The sequence below is a fragment of the Osmerus eperlanus genome, chromosome 23 (genome assembly GCF_963692335.1).
Source record: "Osmerus eperlanus chromosome 23, fOsmEpe2.1, whole genome shotgun sequence".
Lineage (NCBI taxonomy): Eukaryota > Metazoa > Chordata > Actinopteri > Osmeriformes > Osmeridae > Osmerus > Osmerus eperlanus.
In genome coordinates this window covers 5,391,357-5,418,513 of record NC_085040.1, presented here as the reverse complement: position 1 = coordinate 5,418,513, position 27,157 = coordinate 5,391,357, and the positions used below count along the sequence as shown (strand labels likewise).

Below are 27,157 nucleotides of genomic sequence, written 5' to 3'. Positions count from 1 at the left end.
CTGACCCTCACAAGATGTTCCTGACAGAGGTAAGGAGATACGACTGTCCTTATCCCCGTATACCACAAGAATTGTGAGACAGTAGGTTGGCTCAAAGAACCTGTTCCAAACACCAGCCAGCAGGATGTATACAGTGTGTCTGCCTGCTATTGTCCATTGTAAGAGAGCATTCGTCTGTGGTACTGCTGGCCAGACTTCCAAACAACTATGGGAAATACTGTTCCTCAGGCACACAACAATTTGGGCTCAAAAATAAAACACAAAGACTGCACAACTGACGTTTCAGGACACTTTAAAATAAACTATACAGGTCATCTATGCGGAAATAGTGTCAAATGCCTTAGAAAAGGCGAATTTAGCCTGCATGAGCTTCTACTCTGGAAATGTGTCAAAATAATGCTAATAAGAATAAATCCAACATATTACCATATGGATTAAATCATGCTGTCACTGCTATATTATTTGTATCCCATTATAACTGCCTCCTCAGAAAACAGGCCTTTAATCTACAACTAAATCGTACGCTTATCTTACCATGTGATCCTATTGTTTAATTGGATTTGTTCTGAATCATGAGCTCCAGACTCAATCCACAGCACGAGCGGGTTTGCACAAGTTGCCAAATTTGAACCTCCGTTCCACAAAACCAATCATTTACTCACTCAATCCCAAAATACTTGTAAATGATTGATTAACTTATTTATTACTAGGTCAATTTGAACACTACGAGTTCAGGAAAACGGCTATGTGGATAATACACTGTTTATTGTACAGTCAGGCGTTCAGTCTCAGCCCAGCCCACAGACCACCGCCTCTCAGGCTGCTGCTGATGCAGCTGGGGTGTTGCGAGGACAGACGCCCCCTTAAACTCACAGCATCTGAGCTTATTAGACTATCAATTAATCAGCCTCCTCCTGCTGCTCCTGCTCCACGCCCGAACCCCCGTCTGCCTCTACCTCGTGGTCCTTTGTGCGTCTTTCATTCATCTGGAGCACTAATATTGCATCTTATACTTTTTAAACCTCTTTGACCATTTAATATAACGCTAGACGTGTCCAATTGCGTTCTGAATTCTAAAAGCTAGAACTGTCAATATTGTAAAGGCATAACAGTACAAATGGTAGTTTGCAAAAAACGTTGCCAGTTAATAACAACCCTTTGGACATGTGAAGATAGGCTACTCTGGACAAATATTTTCAACATCGGATTTATGTTTAATACCAAATTAGAAATCTATTTAGGTTGAATATCCTAATAGGCTCAAAACAAGGTGTTTTATTACCTGCTCGTAACTGAAGGCAACTCAGCCGGACAGACAGCAAGAAATGTGGGGTGCGAAGACAAACTATGAATGAAAGTGGCCAAAAATTCACTTAACAAGCTCACCTTCGACATCTTTATCCATGCTGTTATTCAGGCTCTGTGTCCTTCTTGTATCCGTTGGATTGATAACAATGACCCTTTCTTTTTGGTCGAACGCTCTCTGCTTTGCTTCTGGCTGCCAAACTCACACAGCGGAGTGACAAAGACAATAGCGTATCACAACGGGTGGATTATCTGGGTTTACCCAATCAGAAAATCAGGAGGCGGTTCGCTAGACTGTTCGGATAAGGACGGACCATAACTAAGATACTGACTTTTAATCAGGGTTCGAAATGACCCATGGCTCTTGGTGAGTTCGCTAAAATGTAATAATAAAACATTCTTAAGACCATTGCCAAGAAAATTGTCAGGAGTGAAAATCCCCCCCCCCCTCATTTCAAGGGAGTTACATCCTTGTTTACAACTGACTAACACTAATGGTTTGTGTAGTGAATTCCAAATAGTTTCGCAACTATGGTTTAGCAATCCGAATGAGATTTGAGTCAAATGATTCAGAGTGACTCAATTCCTATAATCAACACAAGCTTTCTGTATGTGCACATAGGCTACTGTATACACATGGGGAGAGGGTCCTCTTGCATCAGGTGCCTGTCACTATAATAAGGACAGCAGACAATTGCTGAGTATATAATTGCCTGTGTGCTCCAGGACACCAAATTCAATTAGGGTAAATTAAAGGTTGGATTGGTTTTGATGTCCAGCTCTAATGCAGTTTCATGACCTTATGACACAGTACACAAACGACACCATTTTCCAAAAAGTCCTTGTTGTGGAACACAGTTCTCTGGGAGGACAAACGAAAAGACTGGATGATGAACAGTAGGATACTCAATTTAGCTATGACTGAAATACTGTTTCACTTGGTGCGAGAATAAGAAAATACATATTTTCTCTCATGCTAAATGCTCTGTTGAAGCAATGAGATACTTTTTTAAGTCAAGTTGACCGTGACATAAAAACACACATCAAAAGAACCCATTTTGAATGAAACATTTATTTAAAGATGGACATCAGTTTCTCTTGCAAACCAGTGAAGCAAAAGGAAATAAAAGGAAGCAAAAACAAAAGCAAAGGCTTAGTTACAGGATAACATGAACCCTTCTGTAATACCACACTGTGGCCTTTCGATGCGTGTGAGCCCTGATGCTGTTATCTGACTGTGTGAAATGTCTGTTTATCGAAGAGATGAAAGGGGATCTGGGCTGGCACTGGTTTTTCGGAGCTCAGATGATCTTGTCCGACCTACACTGGAGAGGAAGACGATTGACCAGTCATCTCTATCATCTGATCTCAGGTCAGTTTTGTGTTTTCACCCCCTGGCGGATAGGGTTACATTGGAGGAAAGGCAAGCTGATTCTGGATCTGGATTCCGGGAGTCTGTGGTTTCAACTCTCTCTGGATTCAACTCCACTGTTTCCACAGCTGTTTAAATAACACCGTCAGATCCAACCCTTATTCCTCTGCTACAGGAAAACCCTAGTTTCTTAACATGACATCAACCTCTTCTCAACAGTGCAACAACATTGCAACAGTAATGTGCTTTTGGGTCGAGCACGATAGCAAAAGGTCATTTCCATCACTAGATTGGGCTTTTAAAGTAGCTCGCATACACACATTCTCACACACCTCACTGTTCTAGTCAAACGGAAAAATATAAATTATAAGTTAATAAGTAGACATGATTACAATTCAATTGCAACATCTTGCTGATCACATTCAATGGCACACTCAAGCATTTTGATACATTGTGGACTCCACTGTTTGATTAAAGCACTTTTTAATAGCCGCTGGACATTGGAAATCAGACGATGACATGAGCGTTTAGTTAGTGTGTTACTTCCAGAAGGAGCTAAAACAAAATTGATTTATTCAGGTCAAGTAGATATTGATATGTTTGAGTAAGAGTTTTTTTCATTTAGAATACATGTTGCCACTATCTGTTTGTCACTAGTGTTACACTTCACCAACATCCTTAATATTTCAATAAATAAACAGCAAACATAAGCCACTCAATCATGTGCTTCATACCAATATGATGAAAATATGAGTTTGAAGAATGCTGGGTTCTGTAAATAACCAAATTGAGAGAATGATTAGACAAACGTAAATGTCCATAACCAAATCAACTGACAGCCACACTTGCCTATCGTCATGCATGATGGAAGAGAGATGTAAACCTTGGCTTGTATGATCAACTCTGACACAAAATGAAGATAACCTGTATGTTAACATGTTCTTTATATGTTGGCTGTGAAAGTCACTGGTTCAATTTCCAAATATTAGGCAAAGCTAACGTGTTTCAATTGTACATGTGGTACTTTTTAGGCCATACCATACACAAACAACAAACATATATAGGACTAATTGTCAGATAAGTTATAGGACAATGCTATCTTTTCATCAAGCGAGACTTCACTAGACAGGCTTGAGTGCTGTTCTAGGACTGTGTTACAGTGTAGCAATGAACGCTCAACAGAATCAGCGTGGTATTTTGAAAAAGCAGACATGGCCTATGGTTCCTCTCCAGACAGAAAATACATTTCACAACCATCATTCCAGGAGTCAAAAATAGATTAGAAAAATAATTTGGGTTATTGATGTGTGAGCCAATGTCAGTGAATTAGTCTGGCATTGGTGTGTTTGACAACATGACTAGGAAGAACCTGACTCCTCCATATATCTGCTATGGGTCTCTGCTGTGGTCCATTAAGGACGTTTCCCATGATTCATAGCTCTCGCATGGCCCTCTTATCTGGACTGATTTACGAGTGGCTGGTATTAGACATGGGACCACTGTAATCATCGAGTCATGGGCTTCGAAATACCATCCAAAAAAACAAAAATAAAACGTTTCCTCATAACTTCACATTCTCAGAAGAGCTCTAGGACAGTTTAAAACCAAGCAATACAGAAAGAAAACCCAAAAGAAAGAAAGAAACTGCTAAAGTATATGGTAAGGTGCTTTATGGTTTCTTAATGGTGAGAGCAGTTGAAAAAAAGCTCTAACAGTAGTTTACTATCCATGTCTTTGGCCTCGTCTTGCTGTAACAGGGATCGGTTGCACAGATAGCACGGTTATGAGTTTATAGTCGGCCGTTTAGGAGCTAGCAAAGTGAGGGCGGGAAAAGGGGGGGGGGAAAGGAGAGTAAAAGAGAGACCCTAAGATGTGACAAACAGCAAGAGAGAGAGAGAGAGAGAGAGAGAGAGAGAGAGAGAGAGAGAGAAAGAGCGAAAACCAGATAAAAACAGCAAGATACGACAGTTCCGATTCGAGACGGACACGGTAACAGGTGCACGCGGTGGAAAAAACACGGCGAGAGACCCCCCCCCCCCCCCCCCCCCCCCCCGTAGGAGAATTAGCAAAGAGCTGTGGTATCTCTCCCGTGGAGAAAGAGGGAGCGAGGGAGGGAGGCAGAGAGGGGGGGGGGATGCAGACATCGCGCACAAGGAGGAGAGGAGCAGGGGCACGGACCATGCAGATGCTACCGGCTCGTCCTCCTCAGGGCATCAAAGTAAACATTCAGGTCACATCGCAGACGAAAGCCCGAGGGGTGACGGCGCGGGGCCTCAGCGACGTGGCGGGAAGGTCCGCGCGAGAGCGCCCCCTTCGTGCGCTCAGGCAGATGAGAGTATTGCAGGCGTACAGTACGGACGGCGGTGCATATATAGATGTTGTCGGATAGGATGTTTTTTTTTTTTCTTCTTCTTTCCCTCGTTGCAAACCGGACGGGTGCCGTCGGGATGTGTTGTCGTGGTTTCCCTCCCTCCCCCCCCCCCCCCCCTCGCCTGGACAGAGTCGCTCGGCTTTAAAAAAGGCGCGCCTGCTTCTTCATGTCGTTCTTCTTCCAGAGGGCGAGGCGGTCAAACTGCTCCAGGGTCATCCCGAACACACGGCGGAAGTCTTCAGGAGAAAGGTGTCTCTGGAGGACAGAAAGAGAAAAAAAAGGACTTAAGTCAAACAAAACCTTTCATCTTAGGCCAACTGTTGTTTCGAGGACAAGGCGGGGCAAATCATGTCAGTCAAATTGACAAGAAACCTCGGACAAGTCTTTCTCAGTCAGCTAGCCAAACAAGACTGGAAGCTGTTATCCACCTGAAACCAAAACCACACCATCCATCCGACGTCACCCAGAACCCAGCGGTCGTGTCTGCCGAGCAGGCGGCCATTTTCCTTAGATGCAGGAGAAACTCTTTCTGTTCCGAGGTTTAACGCACCAAATCAAATTCCACTCCTCAGAAGTTTCTCCAAACAAGGACCCTGTCCAAGCTCTTGCTTGGCTCACAAACACCCAGTAACATCTCACAGAACACCAGACACATATACCATGGCAGAAAAACCTCCCCACATCTATGGTATTGATTTAGCCTAAGGACAAAAGCATAAACAGCTGAAGCTATCGTCGATGGTTCTGCGTCTCCGTGACGGTGGAGGATTGTAAATTAGATGCGGGGGCTGTCATCGTGTGGACGTCAATCACCCGCTTTCCGTAACGACCGGTAGAAGTCTCCAGCCGGGAGTGGAATCTGGGCAAGACCGTGGCTGGCATCACATCAGATGAACACACCTCGCAGGGATCGCGTGGGAGCGTGAGCGCCCGAGCGCGTGTGTGCGCGCACTCCCCTCAAACAAAGGGTACATACAGTACCTTCTATATTCCCACCTTTTGAGAACACAGGGCTGGAGGAAGCCCCCGGTCGGTCTAGCAGGTAGAGAAAGAGAGAGAGAGAGAGAGAGAGAGAGAGAGAGAGAGCAGCAACAATGACGCATCCTCTCCCCTTGTCCCCGGCCTCTCAGCAGCGAGTCAGCACATCTGTGTTTGGGGGGCCGTACTGTTGTGGGTTCACCCCCCCCACCCCCCCGGTCTCCTAACAACGGCCGCATGCCTCGCGGGTCACCCCCGGTGGAAGCAGTGACTTCATGGGGGTGTAATCTAGACCATCCATCCACATCATGTGTCTTTGGTTCTGTCTTGCGGGCGCTTGGGGCAGTGGGGACTGTCACACCCGTGAATATCCAGCGGGCTCTCCCAGGGAGTTTAACAACATTCGACTGCACGCGTCAATGATGTACTAGTCGTCATGCGTGTGTGGGGGTTTTGATAGGAAGAACGCTCGCTGGTTCTTTATAACCCTGAGAAATGCTGACGTCACCATTCGGAGGTCAGGTTTTTACTGCCTGGGTGAAGTTGCATCCCCCAAAGGGATGATGACTGCGCTAGCAGTCGGTGTATAATGTAACAAACACACACACACACACACACACACACACGCTAACTGAGACCAGAGTGGACATACTGTATGCATTTTCATTAAGGCACACACATGCGTGTGGATGTTGAGGGGGAGATGCTAAGCATGATATATCAGCGCCTCATAACTCAGTCTGTGGTTAGCAGACGAGTCCTTCAGACCCAGGCAACACCGCATCTGCCCTTAGACACACACACACACAGACACTCCGATGACAGCCATGACGCCCACAGAACGTTATAATAATGTTAGGTGATATCCCGGGAGAAGGAGTCACATGTAATCAGAACGCACGCACGCACACACACGCACGATGACGGTGTTCACACTCGTTGGGCTGCAGACGTTTCGTCTCCACTTGGTGGACCCGCTGCCTAGATGAACGTGGAAAACAGGAACAAAGTATCGTTCACTGGTCTACTGGTCTGGGAACACCCTAGCAGGGAACACTGGGACCTGGAGTCTTGAACTGGTACCACACAGTGAGATTAGATTAAGAGAGAGAGAGAGACAGAGAGAGACAGAGAGAGACAGAGAGAGAGAGAGAGAGAGAGAGAGAGAGAGAGAGAGAGAGAGAGAGAGAGAGAGAGAGAGGGGGGGGGGGGTTAAAATGAGCAATAGAAAATGCTGACCCGTGTGAAACGTCAAACAGCCCACAGGAACAGAGGCCTTCTCACTGGCCTCCAGCCCACTGGGCAGCACACAGAGTACCAGCCTGCGCGTCAGCACAGGGCCTCCGAGCGCGTCCGAGACTGCAGCAGCCCCGGCCCCTGGCCCCCGCCCTAATCACACACCTCAGAACCCAAACAAACATTCGAATCTCAGGCCGGGCTCCGTGGAGCCATGGGCAGGGACGGTGGTGGTGGTAAAACCAAATCCTGACGTGAACACACACACACGCAGCCCGCTGTCTCTGACCCGAGACACGGAGCTCCTGACCACGGAGGGAGCCTCCCGCGTCAGCCACACCAGGGAACGCCGGCGTTGCCGCTACCGCCAGGGACACACTCCCAGGGGAGGGAGGGAGGGAGGGAGGGAGGGAAGGAGGGAAGGAGGGAAGGAGGGAAGGAGGGAAGGAGGGACCATGAAGGAGAGAGGGAGGGAGAGACGGGGGGAGGAGGGGATGTGAAGAGAGAGAGGGACAGATGGAGGGGATGTGAAGGCAGAGAGGAAGGGAGAGGGAGGGAAGGAGGGAGGGTTAGGTCAAGTGGGAGCAAGGCATGGGAGATAAAGGTCGTTGGAGAGAGGGGAAAGGGAGAGTGAGGGGGTGAGAAGGAGAAGGAGATGAAGGGATGGATGTCTTCCTCACCTCCAGCCTGGTGCGGTCCACATCTCTTGGCAGCTTGATTCTCACTCTGTGGGTCACAGCCAACACCTCATAGGGATAGATCTATGGAACACACACACACGCACAAATATGTATACACACACGTAAACACACACATTTATACACACACACACAATGTACACCTTTTAATAAACAGGCATAGTGCACTACTGTACTACTGAAACTGAATTTTGCTGAGTCATGTCAATGTGATAAGAATCACTGAAAGCAATCTTACCTTGTACTCTGAAACAAGGGGAAAAATACAGGGAGAAAGAGAAGAAAAGATAGATTAATATGGTAGATTCATGAGTGTGCTATTATTATAGTAAGTGACCAATTATCTATACTTCCATATTAGAACATGCAAATAAATTACATCTCTCCAAAAAATCATAAATGCGAGCAAATGAAAGCAATTATTTCCCAAACTTGAGAGATATTCTGTTCCAGCTCAGTTTGTCAAAGGCGTTATAAACCATTGTTTCGACTCCCTTCCCATACACACACACAAACACACACCGTCTTTGAAACAATGCTTTTTACGAGCTTGGCACAACTGTGCTTGGCTGGGGCACAGTGGGAGCACATTGAGGCAGACAGCTATGGAGCGCTGCATACGTCTCCCACACACACACACACACACACACACACACACACACTCACACACACACACACACACACACACACACACACTGTGTGCTGTTACTCATATGTCTAAGGAGTGTGTGGCTCCAGCCCTCGTTCAGGCAGAACTCCCTCACAGGAACCGACCGCCATTAAAATATACAGCTGGAACATGACCTCATGGATCGGGCCTGCCTCTGAACTGATCTGGGGTCAGCGTGATCCTCTCCTGTCTCATGGTTCACCCAGGGACTGACCAGCATCTGATATTGGGTCAGTTTCAGCTCTGCAGGCTCCACTGATATAGAGCATATCCACCAACATGCTCCTCTGATCTAATACATCATAAGGAGCTTATCTGGTATAGACACACATCTTTGATTGGAAACCAGGAAAGCTAGTGATAGCTGCTGCCTAGTGGTCGCTAATACCTTGGCTAACGAGCGACTGTACAGCATAAACAACCCAGGATGGTGACTTGACCAGATCTAGTTTATACATCTATGTGGGACGTCCTTTCTAGGTTGTGTATTGGATGGATCTATGGGGGGGTGCTTTTCCTCACCTTTCATCCCCCCCCAGCTGTGAGAGTCAGCGTCTGGCTCCTCCTCTGCCGTATTAGCACCCTGGGGGAAACACACACACACACACACGCTTGTGTAAGACTATAGCTGGGCAAGGTCAGGCTTTGCTTTTTTCCAGTCATATATTACAGTCTGCAGACCAGATTGTAGAAAAAAAGGACGGACCACGTTCAGAGAAAGAAAGGTAGATGAGGGAAAGAAAAGAACACATTTTACCACCCTTTCATGCTCCTATTGGCTGGATCCTGATCTCAACCAATCAGGACAGATAAATGACGATGGCACCACTGCAGTGTTTAACATTAATCTACCACAGGTTCTTAGTACTCATTTCCTCCACACACACCCCCACCCCTTCCCCACCTCCATTTATTAACAAACACAAGCGAAACGGCAATAACACGCCATTAAGGTCTGAGAATAAATAGCCCCCAAACGCCATCAGTATAACCATAATAAACTGCCTTTGCTCCTATGACGTGTGTCCGTATGTGTGCGTGTGTGTGTGTGTGGCGAGGGGGTTGATATGTGAAACCTGATATCAAAGCTGTGAGAGATGTGTTCCCTCCCTCAGGGAGAGTATGCGGAGCGAGGAAACAGGAGAGAGCAGGCCTGGCTCCTCCGTGTCTTCCTGTGTAGATGAGGTGGAATGGGAGCTTTCAGACACTAGCTTATCTATACTGTAATACACAGCGGCTGAATACACAAGCTTCTTTTCCTTGTGTCCTTTCCTATGCAATCACTAATCTCACAGGAAGTGATGGAGGAAGGCGATATGATACTGGCCTATCCAGTTCTTTTATATTTAGACCCCAAAAAAGTACTTTAAAGGCTGTTAACCCTGAATGAAAACACTTTAGCTCCCGTCCCAACGCATTTTCACTTGAGAAACACTCCCCTCTGGTGGTTTAAAAAACCCAAACACACTAAACCCAGCTGGCAGTTCCTCCACACAGCAATCAGCCTGCCACCTTCCCTAACGAGCGACAGCGGGGCCAGGACCAATCTGTCTTTAATGGAGCTCCAATCTAGAGGCCGCTTGGCTTAATCTCCTCGCTATGGCGACAGGCACACCTCATTGCCGTTAACGAGTCCGTTTCCAATACCTCACGGAGCCCCGTCCCTGTGAAGGGCGGCCAAGACGAATCAAACGCGCCCCAACTGGACTAGGCCAAGCCAAGGTTTTTTTTAACTTTCTGCTGTGTCTCCTCCTGTACAGAATGACAGGGGACGGAGGAATTCTAGCGCTAACGGATGCTAAAAGGCTAATGAGCACACGGCGCTGTGAAATTGCACGCGGCTGTTGGTTTGTGGCGTGTACATCATATCGCCAGCTGGTGTTCAAGGGGGCTATCAAATGTGTGTGTGTGTGTGTGTGCGCGTGCGTGTGTGTGAATGCTTTTCTGCTGAGAGAATGACAATGCATTGGTATGAAGATGGTTGTCAGATGTGACAGTGCGAGCGTATGAACAATGGCTCTGCGTTGAGTGTGCGGAATGTTACTGTGGTAGTGTGTAAAGTGTTAGTTTGTAAGTGAGTGTGACAGCTCACCTTGTATATGCCATTTCTTCCATAACCGGGCAGGGAAGCAGATTTACTGTATGGGAAATCTGTGAGGAGCCAGGGAGAGACCGTCATTGATGGAGGCTGTGACATGTTGCCAAGCTGCCATGTCCCAAACAGAACGCTTCATTGGTGGAGGATGCGCCAGTCAGGCCATGCTGTGCGTGTGATTGGCTACTCACTGGGCAGGGAGGCGTCGGTGGGCAGGCTGCAGGTGGACTTGCGCGGGTCCAGCTCGTCCGGGTGACCGTCGATCTCATTCTTCAGGATCATCCAGCTGGTCCTCATCTGAAGAGAAAGAGAGATAGATAGAAAGAAATAAAAATATTTAGAGAAACAGATAGAAAAAGAGAAAGAAAGAGAGAGAGAAGTGAATAAAAAGAGAGAGATAGAGAGGGATAGAAAGTGAGGGAGAAAGGGAGACCGTGAGAGAGAGAGAGAGAGAGAGAGAGAGAGAGAGAGAGAGAGAGAGGGAGAGAGAGTGTGATAGAGAAAATGAGAGATAAAAAGAGAGAGATGAGAATGTCTACCCACCTTTACCTCATCGCCATCCTGCCAGGATGTTCTGGAAGCTGTAAAACACACACGTTACAAAACCACACACAACGTGTCACACCGCAGTTAGCGTGCTGTCTCTCTCTCTCTCTCTCTCTCTCTCTCTCTCTCTCTCTCTCTCTCTCTCTCTCTCTCTCTCTCTCTCTCTCACACACACACCCACATCTGTCTGACAGCCACAGCACACAATCCATACAGTTTACACTGCATCCTACAGCAAATCACCGTGTCATCATCATTTCCAGACAACCTCAAGGGGATCTTCAAACAGGCCATGCATTGTTTCCTGACATGTACAACAACTTCATTGACAGCCGCAAGAGTGACAATACAGTTCAGCTGTAGAATATAAGAGCAGTGAATCATCATGGGCTTGTGTGTGTTTGTGGAGAGTGAGAGTGTGTATTTTACAGTCTGGACAGTCAGCACACACTATCGCATTCTGCCGACCATGAGCTAACGTCTGCTAGAAAACATACCGCCTCGTACTGTGGACACTTTGCTCATAAATCCTGAGGAAACATGCTATGGTCAACATGTGGTTATGATTTACTCTTCCTCATTCATATGCCAGCCACGTAGGAACTGATTTTGTGTCGTTGGATGCAGTTGATATCAGATACAAGGTGGAACGCTCACGACTCATGCAATCACCCGTTAAGGGGTTCTCTATCCTCGGGTTTGATGCTGGGCTGGGACAGTCACACACAAGGTGTATACAGTGCACTTCCATGTCAATAATCAACAATGTTGTTCAACACATAAACACACACACACAAATGTTTGAGTGCACAAAACCAAGTACGGGAAACACAGTGACCTAAACACCAACAACACCGATTATGATGACGGATGATGTCCGACCAATCACGATGGACACACGAGACAACCACAACACCGCTACGACCCATCCGCTACGGGGATGAGAGTATGACAGCACGCATGGAAGGGAAGGCAGAAATCATCACAACACGGTCACAAAAAGGTGATTGGTGACACATACAGCCTGACTGGGTGAGTTTCAAGGGCAGGCTTGGGCTTAAAGCACAGGCAACCGTGACCACACGTCTTCATAGCGGTTCAATGGACCGCAAGTCTGATGGATCACTCAGTTGCCTGTGTGGTCAAGCCTGTTCAGTAGAAACACACTAGAAAGAAAGTAGACATCGAAACAGAAAAGAACCGAGAGGCCTTCTGAACTGAAGTGAAAGGAAGTCGACCCTTGAGACACTGATCCGAAATCAGGCTTCCGAATCCCCCCCTTAAACACTGAAGGAGAGGGGGGGTGGGGGGGCGAGGAAGCTGATTCTGGATCAGCGTCCGGAGGGACGTCGTGGACAGGCGTCATGCGACACATCGTGCAGAGACCAGAGGACGTTAACCAGGAAGTAGAGAGGACTGTACCATGCTGTTTGAAGATGGGGGGTTTTCTATAGATATTTTCTTTGACCTTAGTCTCTGAAGATGTACAAGAGGCAAAGAGAAATGGATAGAAGGAGCCGGGGTGGAAGGAGAGAGGGACAGGAGGAGAGAGGGAGAATGAAAAAGAAGCATGAGTTAGCCGTTATTAAGGGATGGGAAGCCAAAGTAAGGGCAGCATAGCTTTGAGTCAACACAAGACATCTGTACTTGTATTATGACTGGCAAGACAGTCTTCTTATATCAGTCAAAGTCATGTCGCTTGTCATAAATATTCATGCAACATGTACAAAATATATCACTTACATATGTCATTTTACTTGTCTATGAGTCCCATGGTGGTAGATACCAAGGGAAAGACAGTTGGCAACCCTTATATTGAATTTGATCCAACAAAACGTTTTCCCAAATTTTTCACGAGTAATGAATAACAAAACTGTCCTGAATGTGATAATTCATTACTGTATTAAGAGCAAATCATAGGAACATAAAATACACATTAAATAAACAGTAAATAAAAAAGCCATTCTTTAAGTTGACAAGCGCAACAATGATTGTCATTATAAAACACCCAGTGGGGTTGTCCTAAATGTCTCTGGACACGAAGGCAAAGCCGTCAGCGATACTTCAATACGGCAATCATGCATTCTCTCTTCTCAGCTTTTTCGAAGGCAAAATGACTCATGGAATAAAACACATGTGGATCATTTAGTTTTACCGATTGCCAGCACTGGAAACAATACCATATAAAAGCAATCAATACAATGACTAGAAAACCTATTAAGTAGATAATTGCTGGCTTTGTTCACTCAAGTTAACTGTGGCCAAGTTTGGGGTGTTTTTTTTTATTCAGTTTTTTGTGTGTGACACTGTAGGGTTCAATGGGAACAATATGGTGGATCAAAGACAGGGTTCACTAGAGCCATCACCGTGAGGAGAATCCTCTTAACACTGTCAACATGGAGAATATATCATCTGAGTGCCTCAGTCCATATAAGACAGAGGGAGAGAGGGAGGACAGAGAGAGAGAGAGAGAGAGAGAGAGAGAGAGAGAGAGAGAGAGAGAGAGAATGAGACACATAAAGGGGACGGAGGGAGAGGGAAAGACAGAAGGAGGGAGAGACAGAGAAAGGGAGAGAGAATCAACATGGAGACAGGAAAAGAGACCGCGAGAGAAGAGACAGAAAAGCAGAAAGACAAATAGACCAGAGGGAGTGCATGACCCACATACACCAAACGAGACCCCCCCCCCCCCCAGACAACCCCCTCGGAGGTCCATCCTTCAATGTGACCCGACCCCCTGCGTAGTCCAGACCCGCCCCCTCTGTCCTCAGAGAGGAAGGGGACGGGAGGAGGAGGGAGGTCGAGGGTTCACGGATGAGGGCGGGGCGGGAGAGGCGGAGCCAACCTACCTGGTACGTGGAAGTGCCTGGGGGCAGCCACATAAGAGGCGGAGCAGGGGGATTTGCCGTCGGAATACGTGGAGAGACTGGGGGTGCTCCGACCACTTTCACTGCCTCAAAGGGGGGGAAGGAAGCAGGGACAGGGGGATGGGGAGAGAGGGAGGGAGGGTGGGTGGGGGGGGGGGTGGATGAGGTAGGGTTGGGGGTCGAGTGGTGGAAAATAAGGGGAGGGCAAAGAAGGAGAGTTATGCTATAGTTATGCAGCGCTTATCGTTCTTATCCGGCCGACTTGACAACCCAGCCTTTCGAGTACGTTTTTGTTGGACACGGTGATGCATGTTCAAACGGGACATGCTCCATGTGGTTCTACTTTCAATTGTGTGTGTGTGTGTGGATGACAACAGTCCATCAACATGCTTGGTGTCACACACAGGCTGGGTGGTGAAGTCAGTGGCACCTGGCAGGCCAGCGCTAGTAAACATCTAGATCTGAAGCTGCAAGAACGAGGGAAGACGGGAGGAGAGAGAGAGAGAAGAGGAGGAAGGAGAGAGACTGTTAGTTGAGAAAAGAACACGCGCATACTCCCATCTTTGGGGGAGAAAGAGTTATGCTAAGCAGACGGGATGCAAGAGGATGATGTCATTCACACACACACACACACTCGCATACACACACGGGAGGCAACACAGACTCAGAGTGCAGTTAGTGTATCTGGGGCAGCTCCTCCACACATCTGGAGCTGAGGCAGGACTCTTATTCTGAAGGAGAGGTGAGCAGAGGAGAACTGGGAGAAAGTGTGTGCAAGTGTGTGTGTGTGTGTGTGTGTGTGTGTGTGTGTGTGTGGGCAGGGCTGCTGTGTGGGAGGAAAAGTGTGACCCCAACGACAATTATGAAAATGTTTGTACAGTAAGCATCGAATCACAAACAACCAGCAGGATGAGCTCATCCTTGATCATCTTTGCTATTCTGTAAACCTGCAAAACATCCCTTGATCTGTAATCCCTAGCTTCAACCATGAAAACAGTGGGGGCCAACCATTCGCCGGCAGTAAAGACGCGGTTTAATCACTTAACTGGACTCTAACCATGTCATGAGCAAACCTGATCCCTCATTAAAAGCCGAGTCCAGTGCATAACAACTCTACAGTCTCCTTCACGCTGTGTTAGGAACCACTGAGACTGCGATGCCGACCAGCCAAGGGTAGCACACACCACTGCAACTTGGGACCAGACCCCAAATTACAACTTCTCCAATTGGTTTCCTTTCATCCCTCGGTCCCCTCCCCCCCTGCTTTCATTAGTCTCTTTCATCTCTCTCTCTAAGATCGCTCGGCTTCTCCGACTTGGGTGGAAAAACACAACCGAAAGTTTGGATGGCATTTCGCGACGTACTGTACCAACGTAGGCCCGTGACCTCATCGGTTTCTCCTCGCTCTTCTTCTTTCTCTCTCGCTGTTCGTGCGCGGGAATAGCGTATGCCCGAGACATTCCCTCCAACTGCAACCCTCAGATGCCCTTCTCTTCCTCGTCCGTGTCTCTTTCCAAATCTGTTTGTTATCCTCAACCCCATCTCTTTCTCAGCTCGTAAAATGTGATCGACCTCCTGAATGTGAGCTATATTTCCCGACAGGGCCTTGTAAGTCACGATGCAGAAAGACAGCATTGTGAGTCGCTTCATTACTTCAGCATGTGTCAAGGTGTGGTCGGATTGGACCAGAGTCAGCGGGTACGATAGTAAAAAGGGCGGATGTATATCACGTTGGGTCTCTGTGGTCGACACACTTGTTCCCCTGAGGCTACATCAGCTTTCTCTTATCTGTTACTCTATGACACACGGATAAACAGCTCTCCTCTAACACCCATTCTGTCAGGGTTTTGGTCGAGGCAAGCTTTTTTATTCCCCCGATAAGGAACACAGAGACTGATTACCTCATGTGCTTTTGTCTCGAGCAACATGGGAAGAAATGTACCAACCAGCTTCACTTTCACACACTCTCTCCACAGACAGAAGGTCAACTTGACACTGAAGGGTTAAAGACTGAAAAACACTGGTTCAAAACAACACAGTATAGGGTATCACACAGAACACAACAACACTCTACATATGATGTTCAAGTCAAGGTGCAAGATGGATTACATCCAACCAGACGTGTGTTTTTTTACAGAACGACAACTTCTAGGCAACTTCTAGGCAACGGTATTAAACAAACCAGAAATAATCAGACGTATCCACATTTACGATATCCACAAGGCTTCCATGCACAAGTACGACAACTTCGGACGAAAAGAGGGAGAAACAACTTCCACAGACATGATCAAAAAGGGGCAAACACAACAACGACTCGATGGGACCGAGCACTGGACCCTGATGCACACCACAAGGAACCGACAGCCAGTAGATAAGACACAGAGGAAAGACCAGGGGTTTGTTTTTACCGTCTTGTGCGTTACCATGAGGAGGCAAAGTGAGATGCAGGGAGGTCCTAGGTTTAGACTCAGGAAGGGGGTCCTCTTTGAGGCCTGAAGGGGGGGGGGGGAGGGGTGAAGAGGAGATCAAACTCAAGTAGGTGGTTGGACACGGAAGGCCTGTGTGGGTAGGGCAAGTGACCTTGCACACTGAGGGGAGAGGGTGTGATTCTGTGTTTGGGAGTGGTGTGTTGGTGTGTTGGTGGAGGGGTTGCTCCTGAGTCTTGTGAGTAGGAAGGAGGCTGGGTGAGGCTACAGGATGGGACCACACTATCGGGCAGCAGTCACCTTCAGAACCTGGTTACACCAAAACAAGGGCAGCACAAACCATGCAAATGTTTCCTGTCTCACTGTTATAAGTCAACACTCAATGGCCTAAAACACTCCGGGGAGAAGAGCTGTGACTGCTGATTAATGTTGGGGCTTGTAGGCCACACATTCCAGAGTTACTGGGACAAGCAAGATCACCACTACAGTGTGAGCATCACAAACGCTCAGGTTTCCTATTCTCACAGCACTCCACACGGAACACAGACCCAATCCAACACAATAGGAGCCAGATTGATTGTATATCTGTCGAGTTTAAAAATAGACATGATCTATTCTGGATTGGGTCGAGTTCCATTTTGTTGTCTGGTACCTCGGAAGTAAGGGATGTAGTTGTGCTGTTGGAGCAAGGCCAGAGTGGTAGGGTTGAGGGGCAAGGACATGCCTCCGCTGCCCCCTGGTGGTGTGGGGGAAGCTGTACCCCCTGGTGGTATGGGGGAAGATGTACCTCCTGGTGGTGTGGGGGAATATTTACCCCCTGGTGGTGTGGGGGAATATTTACCCCCTGGTGGTATGGGGGAATATTTATCCCCTGGTGGTATGGGGGAATATTTACCCCCTGGTGGTATGGGGGAATATTTACCCCCTGGTGGTATGGGGGAAGAGTTGTACATAGGCAGGGAGCAGGAGTCCCTAGCCCAAGCTGAGGGGTACTTGGGCCCCCCCACAAAGTTTGGGGGAAGGGGGAGGGAGCTGGAGTCTCGAGCCTGGCCAATGAAACGCCCGCTCGGGTACATCTCAGGCCCTGGGTGTCCAATCAGAATTAGGGCTAAGCTGTGAGTCACTAATAGGAAGAAGTAGGTCAACTCTGATAGGAAATACACATACACAAAATGACTAAACTTTGGAAATGTCTCCATCTTTTAAAACATTTAAAAACGGTCCATCTGGATAGCATGGGGCAAAGGACTACCACTAGTGTGTCTTATACTATGAGGAACCACCATAGTACTGGCTTTGTCACCTCATTTGTAGAGGAAAATGCAATGAGACTGCATGAAATGTTCAGAATGGAAAAACAGAAAAGCATTCTGGAAATCGATAGAATTACAGTGATCAGTGGAAATGAAAGTAAAAGAGGTTAGCACACATACAGGACTACATTGTTATCCACTGTAATACATTTGACTTTAATGAAATGTTTTCTCTTTGCAACATGTGTGAGCGTATGTGTGTGTGTGTACCTGGCCTGCTGTAGTTCTGGGGGGAGCGGGAGGGGGTGTACCGTCCGTACCCCCCCAGGGAGCTGTTGGAGCTGGGGCTGGATGGCCTTCGCTGACGAGGCGACTTCTCCCCATCACCCTGGAAACACACAGGAAGTGATGTCATCCAACATCCTCGTTGTGCACACTGCCAGATCTTTCCAACTGTTCACACACTCCCCACACATAGCAACGGTCTCCAAACACCACGACTGCATGATCTGCTTTTAACGATAGCGATCAATCACATTGCAAATCTCGGCATCACAAGCACCGGCACAAAAACATAATCAGTGAAACAAGTCACTTGAAATCCTCCGAAACATCTTCGTGACATTCAATACATTCAAAAACGAAGTCAGGGGAAATGTTAAGTAATTGTGGGGAGAGGACGGCAGGGTGGGGTGAGGGGGGTGGGGGGAGGATGGTGGGGTGAGGGGGGGTGGGGGGTGGTTACCTCTGTTGGAGTAGGAGAGAGCAGATGGGGGGACTGCAAATGGAGAGGGGGAGAAAGTTCATGAGCAGGCGAAATATGGTTAGCCGAGAAAACATATTTATGACGTTAAGTCCCAAATGGGTTATGGTGTTATGGACATTTTAGTTTGTGAAGAAAAAACGAATATGATCCATAGTGAAGCCTTCTAAATGTTTTGTCCCATTTAGTTGTTTAATGATGTAAGAGAAAAAAAGGAGAAATAAATGAATGAAATTGATGAATGTAGAGATTAAAGAGATTACAAATACAGAGGGATGTATCGGTCCAGGATTGGGAAAAAACGGATATATACAGAGAAAGAGACCAACTGGAGAAGAAGAGAAAACTTGAGAGACAAAGACAGGAAGAGAGCCTGCTGTCCTGTGCTCGGAACAGGAAAGACAGAGAGAGAGAGAGACAGTCCAAGAAAGAGGACAAGAAGAGAAAGATACACAGAGAGCCCGGTTCAGTCTCCCCTTGTCAGGGGTCATCCCCTACCTCCCCGTACTGTCTCTCCTCGGTGGTGTAGCTGACATATGGGGAGTACGACAGCATGTCCGGCCTGTCGATGTTGTAGATGGCCTTGATCTTGGGAAGAGCAGCCAGGTCCTTGTAGTCCAGCATCTCCTCGCCCAGCTTGGCCTGAGGGACATGGGGAGCGGTGTTAGCATGCTGCTACCTCGACACTGAGTTGTGATGACGCATGCTAACGCTAAATGTCATATGCAGTATGACAATGCATGTGTCATACTCTATAAGGAAGGAAAGTTAAGCTACTGTCAGCAATTTGGGTGCCATCATGGATCTATACGCTTGTAGGTGTGTGTTAAATGACCTTGGATAAACTATATGTGTGGTATATGACCTTGGATATATTGTAAATGTGTGTTGTATGGCCTTGGGTATACTTGATGTGTTATATGAGTCTAGGGATGCATCCTGTCCTGGTTCAGCGTCAGCTGAAAGTGTCCTATCCCTGCCCTCTGGTGGGGAGGTGGGGGCTTACGTAGATGACTCGACTGGGGGAGCCAGAAGCACTGGAGGCGGGCGCGGAGGTGATGCTCTCGGACGAGGTCCTGGTCACCTGCAATACGGGGATCGGAGGGTTAACCCCACACGGCCGAGGAGAGGGAGGAGGGGAGAGGGGTGGAGAGAAAGGGGGAAGATGGAAAAGAGAGGGATCCAGAAGAAGCCCAGAGAGAGAGAGAGAGAGAGAGAGAGAGAGAGAGAGAGAGAGAGAGAGAGAGAGAGAGAGAGAGAGAGAGGGAGGAGAGAGAGAGAGAGAGAGAGAGAGAGAGAGAGAGAGAGAGAGAGAGAGAGAGAGAGAGAGAGAGAGAGAGAGAGAGAGAGGATAAAGGGAGGGAAAGTGATTGATAGAGAAAGAGAGGAAGAGAGACAGAGTGAGACAGACAACAGACAGAAAGCTGTTCAAACAGCTTGTATTATTAAGTCTCTAGACAGCTCATGCTTCACCGTTTTCATTCCATAAATTCAAATGATTGATTAGAATCTCCCTCCAGATGATCTGATTTATCCCCTGTAACACACTGTCTGGTCACACAGCATCATTCAAGGCACACTGCACTTGTGATGTCTCACACACACACACACACACACACACACACACACACACACACACACACACACACACACAGACACACAGTACAGTAGCTTATTAGTGAAGCCTGGATCCAAGCATCATAGTGTCATTCAAACAGATGCTGCCATTTTAGCTGTTACTTCTACTCACTACGGCATTGGTCAATCAGCCGGCTAATCGATGTTGTCACGTGATCAGCCCAAGGGGATTATGGGTCAGTGGCTGGTCTGTGTAGGCAGTGCTCGGTGTGGGCGGAGAAGTCGCCCCTAGCAACGGATACTGAAGCAGATTATTCTGCTTTCATTTCTAACCAATGAAATGAGAATATTTTCAAACAGGGACATATTTGACCCCTGATTTAGGTGGCGGTTAGGAGCGACTTCCACCAATACCGGACCAAGGTTGGTGTCCAGTGGGCGTGACTACTGAGTGTGAAGCCAATCAGGGGGATAAGCCCACTGTGGGGGGTTGGGACGATGGGGGTCACAGTTGAGGGGTCAGAAGGGGAGGGGGGGCATGCGGTCGTGGGGTGGAAGAGTGGGGAGGAAGGGGGGGGGGTTTGCGGAGGAGGAGGGGGGGCAGACGTACATCACAAACCTGGTGCTCGGGAACGTCATTGAGCTGTATCCGTACCTGCTTCTGGAGGGAGGGAGGGATAGGGAGGGAGGGATAGGGATGGAGGGATGGATAGAGGGAGGGAGAGAGGGATAGGGAGGGATAGGTAGGGAGGGATAGGGATGGAGGGATGGATAGAGGGATGGAGGGATAGATGGAGGTAAGAAAGGAGACAGGAGAGAAGAGAGGGCACTGGGACCTTCCCCTCACCTCCACCACACAGGGGAGACCGTCTCCACTCTAACCCTTCACTCACTATGGAACCAGGATGTCTTAGACTCTAACTGGGATTCACCTGACTGAATCCAGGCAGGACATACTACGATTTCTGACTCACTGAACTATCTGAGAATATGATTTAGACACTCCACCCCTCCCCTCCCCTCTCCCCCCCTCCCTCCGCCCAACATCTCTGTTCCTGAGCTGGGATTGGCTCACCTTGGACTTCTCCTCCTGTCTGGCTGCCTGTCTGCAGGGAGGGTGCCAGATAGAATTACCTGAGAAGGAACACAGAGAGTGAGAGAATGGAAGAGAAAAAGGGAGGAGGGAGAGAAAGATCGAAGAAAAGATAGAGAGAAAAAGGAGATGGTCAACTTCCCCTGGTGTTTTAATGTCCAGTACAGGATATTACTGCTGAGTCACCAGCTCCTGTTCACTCATAGCACCCTGGGAGATGTACATTCTACATGTGTTTTATCTGTATCTGAGAGTGTGTATGTCATGTCTTTCATTGAGTGTTTGTGTCTATTTTTACAGTATGAGCATTGTGAATATGCATGTGTGTACGTGTTTGTGTGTGTGCGTGTGTGTGTTTGTGTGTGTGTGTAAGTGTGTGTGTGGATGTGTAAGTGTGTGTGTGTGTGTGTGTGTGTGTGGTTGTGTTTGTGTGTGAGGTGATTGATCTCACTGCTGTGGTTCTGGGAGCTCTTATTCTAATTGATAAAGCCCAGTCCAGTGAGGCTGTATATCAGACAGGACATTACAGGGAGTGTGTGTGTATATGTGTGTGTGTGTGTGTGCTTACCTTGCAGGTACATCTCCTCTCCCTCACCAAACATCTGCTCACACCTGGCACAGCGGGCACAAGTGGGGTGATAGTGCTTCTCTCCAGCCTGACACGCACACACACGCACACAAACAGGCACACAATCACAGACAGAAAACTTGATATTAAAAAGAATGACAAATTACTCTGAGCAATTAGAAAAGTTTAATCTGCTTGCAATGTTATTGGCTTATGAAGTTATCTTATTAGCTGATGATATTGGTTTATAAAATGCTGAGTATGCAGTCGTCTGTGCTCCCTCTGGGTCTGCTAACTTCTGTAGATTCACTGGGCTTATCCCATTAACTTCATTAACTAAAGTAGAGCCAGACTGATTTGAAAACCAAAAAGAAGACAGTTCCACATTCTGAACACAGGGGGGCGCTCTGGTACCAACTACAGAGCACTGACTCGTAATGAGCCAGTATACACTGCAGGGAGGACATGGGATGACTAAGAATGACCAAAACACACAACCAACTACAGACGTTCATGTTTATATCTCTAAATCCAAAAGTACAAAATCATCTTTATATACATGTTTAAGGTCACATAGTCGCATAGTCACTTAGCTAATGACGCAAGCTAACTTCTCATGTGCTGTCATTCTTGTTCAGTGGCCAGCCTCCACTTGGCTGGCTGTGTGACTTAGCGTTGCCCTGAGATTTACGGCTGCTCGTTTAGATGCTAATGTCAGCCCCTATGTTACTGCTGAAGCTTTGATGAATTCCACAAAGCAGTTTGAGTTTCCAGAGTTGATGTATGGCCCTGTGATATTGAAGTGATGTCATAGCGTGAGACTGCGTCTAGGTCGCTTTTCAGACGCCATTTTTCATCCACTCGTTTAATAAAGGGCCTGTCTCGGAAATACAGTCTATTTTTCTTGGATTTGAATCTTAAATTCTATGGAAATCAAATTCTCTGAGGCCTCCCATCCTGCCTCAGTGATGGACTTATTACCCACAACCACCTAGGGCAGCTGTGTCGCTGCCCTGTGATTGGACGAGGTCAGGAAAAAGCTCCCTCCTCTTGGATAACAGAGTCAAAGGCTTATCTGTGAGGAATGAAACTGAGAGAGAGAGAGAGAGCTATGAAGAGGGAGAAAGGAGGGATGGAGAGAGAGAGAAAGGGACAGAGAGAGAGAAAAAGAGAGAAAGAGAGAGAGAGATAGAGGAAGTTGAATTTGAAACCCCATCACACGGAGCCCCTGCAGATAAGCAGTAACAGGCCGGATTGGGAACCCTTCTCAAAACACGGACGGTCAGAGGAAAACGGAAAACAGATAGCGCTTGAATTCACTAAAGTGTAGAACCTCATTTTGTGAAGTGTAGAGAGAGAGAGAGGGAGAGAGAGAGAGAGAGAGAGAGAGAGAGAGAGAGAGAGAGAGAGAGAGAGAGAGAGAGAGAGAGAGAGAGAGAGAGAGAAAGAGAGAGAGAGAGAAAGAGAGAGAGAAAGAGAGAGAGAAAGAGAGAGCACTGGAGATTATCATCCTGGTTAGCACAGCGCCCTATAAAGAGTCACAAGCTGGCTCCAGGTTGCCAGGTTTGTGGTTTGGGAGGGAGGTGTAGGGTTGTGGTTTGGGAAGGAGGTGTAGGGTTGATACAGTTGTGTTTGAGGTTCATGACGTCTAGGTGAGAGAACAGCAAGCAGATGTGGAGGTGTTGGTGAGGCGAGAGGGCACGTAAGGAGAAGATAGACTGTGTTCAGTCCTCCTTTTCTCTTCCGAATATTCGTAGGCCGTCTCTCTCTCTCTCTCCCTCTCTTTCTCCCGCTCTCTCATCCTGTCACTCAATTTCAGGAACAAATTCAGGCTGGGGAGTTGATCCATTTAGAAGATTAGAATTTGATTCTGGGGAGGGAGACGCAGCAGAACTCAGAGGAACACACACGCACACACACACCTGCACAATCACACAAACAGAGCAGGGCGCCCGAGAGAAGGAGAGGGGGGAGAGCGGGGGAGAGACGGAGAGACACAGGAGGAGGAGACGGATTTACATGGTCTGCTCTCTCTGTTCCTGCCTTCCAACCAGCCAACTATACACAGATCGATACGGCTGTGTCTCTCTCCCTCTCCCTCTCTCTCTCTTTCTTCTCCGTCTCTCGCCCTCTCAATCTCTCCGTATTCCTCCCTCCCTCTCTCCATCTGGCTCTTTCTTTCACCCAATTTCTTAACTCTCTCTCTCTCTCTCTCTCTACCTCTTCCCTCTCTCTTCCTAAAATGTAACATGTCTCCAATCCCTCTCCCCCGCGGTCGTACGAACGGCACACTCGTCCAGAGCGTTTGTCACGGTCTACACCCTCAACGCCCTCCCTCTGAGCCGAGCGCACGTCCGCCCAGCGCTAACTCCTTCGCATCGTATCCCTGTATGTAAAGACTCTGTTCTCTCCTGAACCTGCTGTGTCGCCCAGCCTGGGGGAGCAGCCTTCCTCCAGAACATGTCTGCTCGGCCTAACGGCCTGGAGTGGACTTCTGGCTTTGAGCAACGTCGTTTGATCGGACTCAAAATGTCACAACCTTTCAGAACAGGGCATGGGTCGCAGACAGTGTCAGTGCAGGCAAGGCGAGGGGACAGGAGTCAAGTGGACTAAGTCGTGTATTAAGTAGGGTACTGTGGTTTATACTGGAACACAGGGTGTCGGGAGTGGATACTGGGAGGGGAAGTGGACGTGGGGTCGTTAATGGGTCACCCTCGGTTACCGTGTGAGGACAGAGAACCAGGATGAAACACTGCTAAACTGCCTTGAGCCTCACGACTGCGCTGACCTCTCTCTCTCTGTCACACACACACACACATGCAGAGACACGCAAGCACTCGCACATACAGTATACACACACGCATGCACACATACATAAAACGCGGACACACTCCCAGGCCACCTCCGTTTAGTGGGGGACAGACTGAGTGTATCTGTCAGGGGTTGAACTCTGCAGCGCTCGTTCTCAATCCCAGCCACTAATATATGTGTGCTACATATTCTGTGCGGTGATGTAATTGAAGGAGGGATAAAAGGAACACACACACACGTACACGCACGCAGCGATTATATTTCCTCGCTTTCCTGGGCATCGCTAAGAAGCGGAACCGGATACGTGTTTATGAAAAGGGAGAGTGTGAGAGAGAAAGGGAGGGATGAGTGGGGAGGGAGGAGGGGAGAGAGGGAGGAGGGGAGAGAGGGAGGAGGGGAAGAAGGGCAGCATTGTTGTTCCTCCCATAACTGTGTTCTATTCAACGGTGGAGAGGGGGGCGATGGGGGGGGGGGGGAGGTTGCTGCGGGCTTCCAAGACCCCCTTTGAGAGTTTTCCTCTCCTCCCTCCATCTCTCCCTCTTTCCCCTCATCCTCGCCTCCGTTCCCCCCCCCCCTTCCTCCAGAGAGAGTATCCCATGACCCTTTGCTCTACCGCTGTAAAACAAGACCCTTTTCACTTTCAGTCATCTCACCGGTCTCAATGGTTTACCTCCCTGTTCTCCCGCTCTCTCTCTCTTTCCCTCTCCTTCTCGGTGTCTCCTTCCTTCTGTTGTTCTCTCTCTCTCGCTTTCTCTCTCTCTCCCCCTCGGTCCTGTCTTTCTCTTGTTCCCACCAGCTCTCCCTCCATTCTTCTTTCCCTCTCTCTCTCCTTCTCTACCTCCCTCTCTCTCTGTGTACATTGTTCTATATGAGCTGTGGCCAGCACAGACAGGCTAGGGTCCATCCCCTCCAACCCAAAGCAGGGATTTTCACACATACCATAATAAGCCTTCTCTTTTTTTTTTACAAAATAAAATCTTATAAAATCTCATATAGGTAAGTAAGGCAGTATCTCTTTTTGGGGTGTTTTCTAGGTCGTGATTGGTTTGTGGCGTGGTAGTCTGGTCGGTGGGGCGGAAGCTTCTGGAACAGAGTGGTACCTGAGAGAGCCTGACAATGAGAAGAGGCCTGAAGGAGGAGAAGAGGAAGAAGAGATAATGTGTACCTGCGGGGAGAGATAGAAAGAGAGAGAGAGAGAGAGAGAGAGAGCAGGTGTATGTGCAAGAGAGAGGGAGAGAAAAAGACAGAGATGACTTGCAGGAGAAACAGACAAAAAGAGAGATGGCTTATGAGGGTGATGGAGAGAGAAAGAGATGACGTGAGAGAGAAAGAAAGAGAGAGAGAGAACCTGCATGTGCGCGCGAGAGAGGAGGTCAAAGCCATTAACCCCATAAGAGAGAGAGAAAAAGATAGGGGAGGGAGAGATGGAGAGTCTATAAACAAGCATGCGGGCCCTAGCCTCAGTCAGTGGACCCCACTAGCCTGTCTCTGAGGAGACCAGTCTGAAACAATCAGTCTGTCTTACAGTCACCTAAAGATGCTGACCTGAGATCAGCTGTCCTATCTGGTTACAGGGGGGTGGGGCTGCTGGGGGAACAGTAAGCTGACTCCAGATCTGTGCTTGTCTGACTAATTGAGCCCCGCACTGAAACACAATGTGTGTGAGGAGGCCTCGTTTTACCAAGAGAGAGGAGGAGCTAGAGTAGTATTAATAAGTATTATTTGAATGTGGAGGGAAAGAGGGAGGTAGGGATTAGGGACACCAGTTCATCCGCGCCCTCATCCATTCATCCCTCTTTCTCTCCATCCCTCCATCCAAAGATAGGGCCTGTTGAAGAGGTGAGCGTGTTTCATAGAGGTGTTATGACCATGTCCGACTGTACCTCCAGAACTTTCCCGGTGATGTACTTCTTGCAGCTCTCACACTGGATCCCATACATGGCGTGGTAATCCACCTCACAGTAGGGGATCCCATCCCTACAGGGAACAAACAGAACTAGTGTTGGGTTCAGGTGGTCGGTAGGCAGGTAGAAGCAGGGTTAGGTTCAGGTGGTCGGTAGGCAGGTAGAAGCAGGGTTAGGTTCAGGTGGTCGGTAGGCAGGTAGAAGCAGGGTTAGGTTCAGGTGGTCGGTAGGCAGGTAGAAGCAGGGTTAGGTTCAGGTGGTCGGTAGGCAGGTAGAAGCAGAGTTAGGTTCAGGTGGTCGGTAGGCAGGTAGAAGCAGGGTTAGGTTCAGGTGGTCGGTAGGCAGGTAGAAGCAGGGTTAGGTTCAGGTGGTCGGTAGGCAGGTAGAAGCAGGGTTAGGTTCAGGTGGTCGGTAGGCAGGTAGAAGCAGGGTTAGGTTCAGGTGGTCGGTAGGCAGGTAGAAGCAGGGTTAGGTTCAGGTGGTCGGTAGGCAGGTAGAAGCAGAGTTAGGTTCAGGTGGTCGGTAGGCAGGTAGAAGCAGGGTTAGGTTCAGGTGGTCGGTAGGCAGGTAGAAGCAGGGTTAGGTTCAGGTGGTCGGTAGGCAGGTAGAAGCAGGGTTAGGTT

The 27,157-nt window shown here is 48.2% G+C and overlaps 2 protein-coding genes across 11 annotated transcripts in view; both read right to left on the bottom strand.

Moving 5' to 3' along the window:
* Positions 1–1,539, bottom strand: part of afap1 (actin filament associated protein 1) — a 53,714-nt gene extending 52,175 nt beyond the window's left edge. Inside the window, exon 1 of the mRNA XM_062449262.1 lies at positions 1,387–1,539. Coding sequence (XP_062305246.1) covers positions 1,387–1,405 — 19 coding nt within the window. The 5' untranslated portion in view covers positions 1,406–1,539. The remainder of the gene's footprint in view (positions 1–1,386) is intronic.
* An 819-nt stretch (positions 1,540–2,358) lies between these two features.
* ablim2 (actin binding LIM protein family, member 2) overlaps positions 2,359–27,157 on the bottom strand; it is a 42,659-nt gene continuing 17,860 nt past the window's right edge. The window contains exons 6-23 of one of the 10 annotated variants that reach the window (XM_062450025.1): positions 26,514–26,607; positions 21,820–21,907; positions 21,234–21,292; positions 19,587–19,664; positions 19,079–19,222; positions 18,563–18,595; positions 18,088–18,205; positions 17,217–17,648; positions 16,547–16,630; positions 14,121–14,225; positions 12,694–12,747; positions 11,269–11,306; positions 10,917–11,022; positions 10,723–10,781; positions 9,153–9,213; positions 8,199–8,206; positions 7,943–8,023; positions 2,359–5,303 (exon numbers count right to left, since the gene is read on the bottom strand). In XM_062450025.1, coding sequence (XP_062306009.1) covers positions 5,190–5,303; positions 7,943–8,023; positions 8,199–8,206; positions 9,153–9,213; positions 10,723–10,781; positions 10,917–11,022; positions 11,269–11,306; positions 12,694–12,747; positions 14,121–14,225; positions 16,547–16,630; positions 17,217–17,648; positions 18,088–18,205; positions 18,563–18,595; positions 19,079–19,222; positions 19,587–19,664; positions 21,234–21,292; positions 21,820–21,907; positions 26,514–26,607 — 1,756 coding nt within the window. In that variant the 3' untranslated portion in view covers positions 2,359–5,189. Of the gene's footprint in view, positions 5,304–7,942; positions 8,024–8,144; positions 9,214–10,722; positions 10,782–10,916; positions 11,023–11,268; positions 11,307–12,693; positions 12,748–14,120; positions 14,226–16,546; positions 16,631–17,216; positions 17,649–18,087; positions 18,206–18,562; positions 18,596–19,078; positions 19,223–19,586; positions 19,665–20,768; positions 20,820–21,233; positions 21,293–21,819; positions 21,908–26,513; positions 26,608–27,157 lie in introns of those variants that run through there. The other 9 variants (XM_062450015.1, XM_062450017.1, XM_062450020.1 and 6 more) reach the window with 9 other exon arrangements.